Consider the following 9,103-nt stretch of genomic DNA (forward strand, 5'->3'; position numbering starts at 1 on the left):
TCCCCCACCATGGGTCAAGTGAAATGGCCCCTTTCCTTCACTGGGTATCTTGTCCAGGGATTGGAGCTGGGACTTGAGGACACTGAGTTGGGTGGTTCTGTTTCCTAAAAAGAGTTACATAGCAATATTAAATTGTCTATTATTGAGACTTTCATGGATGATTTGAGGGTTTTTTTCCCTTAGTGTTATGACATCTTTAAATGGTGGGTAATGCTATGATTTCCTTATAATTTTTTTTTTTCCTGTTTGGTAAAGTTCTCTGTGTCAGAAATGACCATGAACCTTTTATTTCAGATGTTATAATTTGAAAGAGTTCAGATGGTCATGATCTCTTCCTGGAAGAGCCTTAGTTGAACACGTGAAATAAAAATCTAAAGACAACCATAATGAAATTTTTTTTTTTTTTTTAATGTGGGAATAAGCAGACATAGGAGGGATCCCAGGAGAAATCACTTCAGTGACAATTAATATTCTTGAAAAGGGACTTTCCTCCTATTTCCTTCAAGGGAATCAAGCAATGAGAAGAGCTTTTCCTTACCAACCCTTCCGGTTAGCATCTTGCAGATTAATAGAAACACATTTGGGCAGCCCTTCCTGGCAACTGGGTTCCAGCCTGTTGCAGATATTTGGAAAATAGGAGAGTTTTATCTTGTTGACCACCAGGGGTCACTATTGCTGGTTTCTGGCTGTTTTTGGTAGATCATAATAGCATTTTTGAGGGGATACGTGAATTGACAGCTTAGAGCTAAATGTTTTGTTTTTAGGCTCTCCCTTTTTTTTGGGGGGGGGGGAAGAAATAACAGGAATAACATTTTGTTTGATGTTTTTTTGAGAAGGCTTTAAAACCCAACATTGTTTTCATATAGATAATTGATTATTGACACTCCCATATGTATCCCTATGTCCAGTTTTTGCAATATTGTTTTCATATAGATGATTATTGAGACTCCCATATGTATCCCTATATCCAGTTTTTGCCATTGCCAATGCTTTTGTCTGTTTGAATCTCCCCTGGCTTTTGAAAAAGAGGGTCTGGTAGACCTGGTAGTGATGTGGCAATGACCTGTTTCATATCATTGCCCATATGGGTCCTGGGGCAATGGACCTTGTGATGTTGAGGGCTGGTCCTTTGCTGGGCTGGACTGGAAAGAGAAGGATACCCTCCTCTTTGTTCTCTTATATGACTTGTGTCAGCTGCTTTTAACAAGCCCCCTATTTTTAGGTGAAAGAGCGAAAGAAACAACTAAAGAAGGAAGGGAAGCCTACAAATGTGGAAGAAGATGACCCTGAATTGGTGAGTTTTAGGAAAAAAGTGTATATTTCTCCAAAGTTACATGGAATTGGGAGGTCCTGCCATTGCAGGTGGAGGTAAGACCCTGGATCCACCAGAGTCCTAGGGTCTCATGGTTTCAGAGAACTGAAAAGTACACAGGTTGATGCCTAAAGTCTCCCAGTTATTTCTCTGGCTTACTTGAAACACTTTAAAAGAATAGTATGTGAGCTCCCTTCTTGTGACAACCCTCAGTAGCCTCAGGTACTTTCTTCCTACCACCTCTTCTTTAGGGACACTTCTTGCCCTCTGGAAAGAAGTCCAGTTTCCTTTGCTTTCATAGTATATCTCATTTTCTATCCTATAAACATTATCATTCCCTTGGATCCTATCCTAATTCTTCCATATCACTTCTAAGTTATAGAATTTGAAACTTTTAAAGAAATAAAACATAGGTTAGAAACACCTGAAATCCCTAAAGCTTGCTCATTTTGTTCTCCTGACAATAATAGATCCAACTTATTTAGTATTGGTGTAAAAAGAGAGCCTTTAAAAATGAGTAGGACAAGTTGAATTTTTCTCATTTTCCAGATGAGAAAACTGAGACACAGAAGAGCCAGTGACTTGCCTGTGGTTACACAGGTATTGAGTTCCTCTCATAGCTTAGTACATGTCAGACCTATTTGTACTTCAGCCAGTATCCTTGGAATCCTGATTCCAGCCCTCTTACCAGTAGGTCATTATGTATTGGATACAGTCACTATTTTGGAGAAGAGGGAAATAGATCTTTTCCTGCTCTCCCTTCTTCTTTCCACTTTCTCTATACATTGCTGTCACTAAGTATACAACCTCTGCTCTTGGGAGACATTGGGAGAAATTGAAGGATGATGCAAGGCAGTGATTTTTCTGTCATATTCTGCCAGTGGTAGTTATTTGTGTAGTTCCATCATCCTGTGGTATGTGGTGTCATGGTAAGAATGCTGGAAGTTCAGGGTTCTGATTGGGCAATTTGACTAGGCTCTCTTGTGTTATTTATTGTATGCTTCCTTTTCCCTATTGGATTGTAAGTTTCTTAGGCAGGTTTGCCCTATTTCCTAGGTTTACTATAGTGCCCTGTGCTTATCAGTTCTTGTTAAAGAAATGATTGTGGGCCATGCTTTTCCCCTGACCTTTTTGGGGTTTTCTCTTTCTCTGTTTATAATGTCATTTAGAACCTCTAACCTGATGATGTGAAGATACATTTATCTTTGAAGGTACTTCAAAGCCAGGTGCTTCCCTGTGGGCCCCAGGTGTGTGGGAGGAGCGGGTGAGTGTCTGCATATGAGGAAGGTTCTGTTCTTTCTCCTGAGCCCTGTGTCTAAGCAGGAAGGTCATGTGTCTCCCTGGCACCAACAAACTTTCTGGGGGACCCAGCATCAGAAAGACTTCTCTTTGTTTTAGAAGTTAAAATTTCCCTATTTTATTTAATCTTCTTTCCCTTGAACTTTGTCCTGTAATTAAATTCTCTTTTGCATTCCTATTTTCTTACAGTTCAAACAGGCAGTTTACAAACAGACAATGAAGCTTTTTGCTGAATTGGAAATAAAGAGGAAAGAGAGAGAAGCTAAAGAAATGCACGAAAGGTAAGTCTTGAGGGCATGTAGGAAGTTAGTTTCCTTTGTTTTATATGTATTTCTTAATAAGTTCTATCCACTTCCTTTTTCTAAAATCAAAATGATGATTTATTAGGTCTGGATTCTCATCTGAATCTTTTGTGTGTATAAAAAAGATTTTGTGGGTTTTTGTTGCCCTAAAAAAAGCTTTTCATCACTCTGTGTTTTTACAATGTTGGCGTATTTCACTTGGGTTTGTTTTGTATTAGTCTTTCTATGGTATTTTTTTTTTAAGGGAGAAAAGGAACAAGTATCTTAATTACTTATGGTGCCTATATTGTGCTCAGCTGTTTATAAATATTGGTCCTCTCAACAGCCCTGGGAGGAGGTACAGTTACTATCCACATTTTACAGTTGAGGAAACTGAGGCAGACAGACAGGTTCAGTGACTCGCCAGGGTCATACAGCTAGTGAGTATTGAATGCAGGATTTGATCTGGGTACACTCTTGTTCCCCCTAGTGGTCTCTGAGGACACAGGCCATTGTGGTAGTAATCCATTTATTAACCATTCCCCATTATGGAGTATAGGTTCTAGTCAGAGCTAATACTATGAATATTTTTGTGTTTCAGATTCTTTGTTCCTCTTAGTGATTCTTGCATGATTGTTTCTAGTAGTGGGTTTGTTGTGTCAAAGAGCAATAGATTTTTGGGGTGACCTTTATCATGTATCTTTCACCAATCAGTCATACCAGCATTGTGACCAGAATAGTTTCAGAGTCAGATCAGAATTATTGCTGGAGTCAGTTCAACAAACATTTATTAAGTTTTGTTATGTACATGTTTTCATAGAGATTTGAATGATCGAGGCTCTACGGCTCTACCCTCTTCTCAGCTTCTGGGCAAACTGGAACCCATCTGTTGTGCTAGTATAGGAGGAGGTACAGAGAGCTCTAGGGGCTGTATGGACTCAGCAGTCCTATGGGAGATGCCAGGCCATTGCTCAGCTGCAAAGATGAAGTAATAATAGTAAGAATAGCTAGCTTTTGTATAACCATTTCAGCTTTGATCTTCACAGCCACATCAAGAGGCATGGACTATTATTATCTCCAATTTTACAGTTGAGGAAACCAAAGCAGAGAGGTTAAGTGATCTGCCCATGTCACATAGCTAGTAAATGTCCAAGGCCAAATTGAACTTGGGTCTTCAAGTCCAGGCCCAGGACTCTGTGTACTCTGGCACCTGCTAGTTCCATGAAAGAAACTTTGCTGATTTCTTCAGTTCTCTAAAACTTTCTCTTGTTACTTCCCAAATAATCTCATTTTCCTAGACATTCAAGGCTTTTTGTAATCTTTCTCTCAACCCTCTCCCGGGCTTTTTTGCCTTTGTTCCTCCTAGATGCTTAGATGAATTGCCCTCATCTCTGCCCATGGAAATCTTTCCCTCCTCAAAAGCCCAAAAGCTCAAAAACCTCTGTTTTTTCTGTGACATCTCTGTTATGACTAGTGGAAAGAGATCTCCCCTTTCCTGAAGTGTTTGTCCCATTTTGCTCAAGTTGGTTATTAGGATTGCTGTTTCACCCTGTTTTGTGGTGTGGGAAGAACACTGAGTGAAGGATCAGCTCTGGGTTCACATTCAACTCTATCTTTGAGACCCAGATACCGAGTGAGTCACTGAATTCCCTGCCTCCTGAGGGTTATCATAAAGCACTTAGCCCAGGGCTTGGCACATAATAGGTACTTAATAAATCTTTTTTAATTGACAGTAGATGATTGATAATTACTTGTTTAATGAATCATATTCTTCATGGCTCATCTTAATTGTCTTTTTCTCCTGAAAGCTTTAATTTTTATCTTCCCTTCTCTGAGCTCCTATAAAACACTCCTGACTTTTATCATGGTAGGCCTTGGAGTGCGAGTGATTAACAAACCCGAAGCTTGGCTAGAGCTGCTAGCCAAAGGCACTTTAGCTTCAGAGGCTCAAAATGATTGCCCAAGGTCAGCTGGGCCATCCTAGGTCCACGACCTATACCTTAGGAGAACAGTATAAGCAGTTGTTCCAAAGACTTTGCAACCTAGAAGGGAAACTATGAATTCAGCACCTGGCTGTCTTTGGTCTGTATATTCTTCTACAGCTGAGTAAAAGTTACTTTGCAAACTCAGTTGCTTTCCTTTAAGTACCATTTTTCTTTAAAATCTTCAGAGCTCAATGGTTTTCCAGTTTGCAGATATGTGGTGATACAATTGCTTGGTTTGGGCCATGATGTCCAGTAAAGTAGGCTTACTTCAGGCCAGGAAGTGGCCAAGGAGAATGCCCTGCCTTTTAGAGGCATCATCAGCTAGTTATCAACAGCAGGAAGAGCAAGGTTCTGACTTTCTCTGTGGTCAGAAATCAGTCTTTTCCTTGCTTTTCAGAGGGAGATGATGGCCCCTTCTTGCCTCTTAATATGGAGAAGAGGAGTGGTATTAGCAGAAAGCTTTGAGTATTTGGGGAACTTTTCTTGCAACAAGATGGTGGTAACCTGATTTATGGGGCCTTCATGGGCCCATAACACTGGCCTCCTTCCTGCTCAGCATGGCTGGAGTGGACCAGCTCCTAGTACTTAGGCTCTGAAATCCATGTTTAGCTCTGTCTTCACTGCTGTTTATGCTCCACTCATCATGCATTTGGCTTTCCTTCTAGGAAGCGACAAAGAGAAGAAGAGATTGAAGCACAAGAAAAAGCAAAGAGAGAAAGAGAATGGCAGAAAAACTTTGAGGTAAAATTTAGATGGATCATGTGGGGCAAAAGGACAGAATGTCAGAGCAGGAAGACCCTTAAAGGTCCTACTTGCCCAGCTGAGGCCTGGAGAAGGGAAGGGATATATGCCTAGGGCGTCCTATCAAGTCATGGCAGAATGGGCGGCCTCCATTCCACATGGTGCTTTTGCCTCCCAGTCCAGCTTTTCTATCATAATTTTTTTTTTTTTTAACTGCAGTTAGCTTTTGAGTTAAGTGACTTACCTGGGATCACTAATGGTGGTCAAGTAAAGACTAGTACCCAATTTCCCAGTTCTTAATATGTTTCTCTGTTCTTCAGAAGATAATTCAGGTGCCTTTTTTTTGGAGATTTTTTTCTGAATCTGGACATACCCTCCAGCCCCTGTTATAAGTGAACTTTATGTTTTCTTTGTTCCCATAAGACTTTTGTACTTGACTTTTGGTCATAATCCTATATAACCAATGCCGTAGTTTTTATGGAAGAAATGTTTAGCCAAAGGAGCTTGGGGTGACTCTGGAGAGGAAGTCCTTTTTCCATTTCCTACAGCCCCAGATTGTCTTCTTCATGAGATGTGGGTTCTGGGGGTGGCATGGGGACCCTGCCCTCACTTTCTCGGGTCCCTCTTCCATTTCCCCCTCCATTGTGGAGAAGCCAAAGACAATGTCTCAGCCTTCCTGACTGGAAGCAGGTGTAAAGGGTCTTTTCCATTTCTAACATACCATGCTCTGATGTTTTCTGCAAAAGGCACCCCCAGCTGTGTTATTGGGGGGGGGGGAGGGGGGAGATGGGCAGCAGCAGCCTGCCTGCAGACAGCTCAGTCTCCCGGCCACATCTTCTAGACTCACTGGCCCTTGAACCAGAAATGCTGTAATTCCCAGTGTTTGTGTATCCCAACCATATTGTGGTTTGAGGGGTCACACGAGATCAGCTGTCCCAAGTGTCTTTTGCTCATGTTTTTATATCGTCTCCTCTGACTCTTTCCTGTGGGTCAGTCTTGTCTCCCCAACAGCATGGTGAGTTCCCCAGGGTCAAGGATAGGGCACTATCCCCACTCAAACTCAGCACAGAGTGAGGCATGCCGGGTGTGCAGTGAATCCTTTTTGTACTCCATGTCCTTCTCAGAGTGTCCCTGTTTGTAGTGTGGGAGACCAGGGCAAGGGAACAGCGTGCCGTGTCATTATGGGCAAATCCACCAGGCCAAGTGGTTTTCTGGAGGAGACGGGAGTTGGTGCTGAGAGGAGTGGGGTGCTTGGCTGGGGATATGATCCTGCCTGCCTTAATTAGGAGAGCAGCTTCTGTTTGGAGAGTAACTATTGCTTACAGAGCAATTTCCTCTTGGTATTCCTGTGAGGATGAGGTCATGTCAATGCTGTCCTCATTTCATATATGCAGAAACAGGCTCAGAGGTGAAGGACTGGTGGAAGCCAGGTGTTCCTGATCCTCGGGCACAGCATGACAGACGCAGCAGCACTTGGGATTGTGCGGTGGCCTCCCCTTTGAGATGTGTAGGATGTGCGTGTGACTCAAATCCCAGCATTCTAGAGGAGCTTGGCAGCCACCTCGGGCTCTTGCTTGGGAGCAGGCATTAGCCGGAGCAACCTTGCTGCCCCCTTGTTGGTTGGGCAGGCCTTTTCTAACACACCTCTGTGGTCCTCCATCCCTCTGACATCTGCTCTTCCTGGGGAGATGGGGCTAAACCTCCTAGTTTGGGGAGGCTGCAGCCGGGCCATGAAGTAGGATGCCCAGTGAATGGGTGGGCCTTGGGGACAGGGCTTCTTTCTTCCTGTGAAAACTAACAGATGGACACTGAGGAGGCCTTGCGCCCTTTGGGTGGGAGTGACCAGCCCTCAGGTAAAGCCTTTCCCGTTTACTGGCAACCCTTTGAGTCTGAAACCCTTTGTCCTCAGGAAAGTCGAGATGGGCGTGTGGACAGTTGGAGAAATTTCCAGGCAAACACAAAGGGAAAGAAGGAGAAGAAAAATCGGACCTTCCTGAGGCCGCCCAAAGTAAAAATGGAGCAGCGCGAGTGATGTCTGGGGCTGCAGCAACAGAGTCTTTTCCTCCTTCCGCTCCCCCCCCTTCCTGCTTTGAAGGACTTATCCCCCACCTAGAATAGTATTGGCTTTGTAGTCCATTGGTTTTCAGTATAATTTAATATTGATCAGAGTCATTCTTTTGTACATGGAAACAAGGGGCCTGGTTTAATAGCAGCCTGGCCTAGTCCCTGCCACTGTGGAGGGTGTGGGGGGGGCGCCGCCCACCTCTGTTGCTGTTTGTAATTTAATGTTTTGTACTTCACTGAATTGTGACCTTTATGAACTTTATGTAGCGTGTGTGGAAATCATCTCATTAAACCAGTTGCTTAAAATGGTGTTCGGTGACTTAGGAGGAGTCTACCTTTAGAAAAGTCATCGGTTCCTTCAAATGCCCATCCCCGGGTGAGCGTCCAGCCCTTGTATCTCCTGGTTGGATGGTAAAGGAAGCAGCGTCTGGGTGGAGCAGTCATGTCGCACCCCAACTCCTGCCGACTGTGCTCAGAACCAGCCCTTGCCCCACGAGTGGCTAATGTTGTGTAAAGATCAGAGCCACCATCGCCTGTTTGATTTCCAAAGAGCTTGCTGCCCTCTTCCATCTAGCACAACTCTGTCCTAGCTTGTTTACCTCTAGTTAGTGGCTATTCTGTATGTATAATAAATTTTTCTACCAAAACACTGGTGTGTTCTCCCTCAGCCATTATTTTAAAGGCCTTTCTCTTTCTGGCCTGTCTGGGCCAGCTCTGAGCCAGCTTGGGATGTGGTCTTCTAGGGTAGCACAAATCACATAACTATCAAGGAATTTCGCACTTAGGAATGATTAGAAAATTAGAAATAAATAATTTTTAAAATTAGAATAATGTTTGTATACTTCAGCTCCTAATTGAAATGAAAAATTAATTAGTTGCTCTAACTCCCAGTATGGATTTCTTGAAGGGGTGAGTTTAAAACTTGTAGCTTATGGAGGCTGTGGTCAGTTGACCTTTGACCCTTGATTAGACCCCAGTGATTGGGTGGACCAGCACAATCTTGCTTCTTCCTTCATCTTTACCACTTGACTGCCATTAGCTGGTAAGCATGGGAGGGAACAAAAATTAGGCACCCCACCCATTCTTGGTTACTGGGGTATTGAGGGGGGAGCTGTGTGGGCAGAGCAGGGCCCCTGGGCACCCCTGCTCCAAGTTAGGCCAGCAGCTAGAGAAGGAGTGTTATCAGCTGCTGGTGGGGCTGTGGATGTGAGAAAAAGGGAAGTGAATTGGCTGCATGTTTGTCTTTGAGGAGGCAGCTTGGAGGGGACCATTACTACTTGAAGTTATATTTATCTTTTAGGCTGTTTCTCCAGATCTCTTGTGGTTGTGTTTCCTTATGTATGTGTTTGTGCGTGTGTGTATGTGTGTGCGTGTGCGTGTGCGCTCACAAGTACTGGTTTGTTTCTTCTTCTCCGACTCTG

The 9,103-nt window shown here is 43.4% G+C and overlaps 1 protein-coding gene across 1 annotated transcript in view; it reads left to right on the plus strand.

Moving 5' to 3' along the window:
- Window positions 1-8,331, plus strand: part of DNAJC8 (DnaJ heat shock protein family (Hsp40) member C8) — a 30,202-nt gene extending 21,871 nt beyond the window's left edge. Inside the window, exons 6-9 of the mRNA XM_023499895.2 lie at window positions 1,223-1,294; window positions 2,801-2,892; window positions 5,543-5,618; window positions 7,528-8,331. Of these exons, the coding sequence (XP_023355663.1) occupies window positions 1,223-1,294; window positions 2,801-2,892; window positions 5,543-5,618; window positions 7,528-7,650 (363 nt within the window). The 3' untranslated portion in view covers window positions 7,651-8,331. The remainder of the gene's footprint in view (window positions 1-1,222; window positions 1,295-2,800; window positions 2,893-5,542; window positions 5,619-7,527) is intronic.
- Window positions 8,332-9,103: the final 772 nt, after the last annotated feature.

The sequence above is a fragment of the Sarcophilus harrisii genome, chromosome 3, assembly GCF_902635505.1.
Source record: "Sarcophilus harrisii chromosome 3, mSarHar1.11, whole genome shotgun sequence".
Lineage (NCBI taxonomy): Eukaryota > Metazoa > Chordata > Mammalia > Dasyuromorphia > Dasyuridae > Sarcophilus > Sarcophilus harrisii.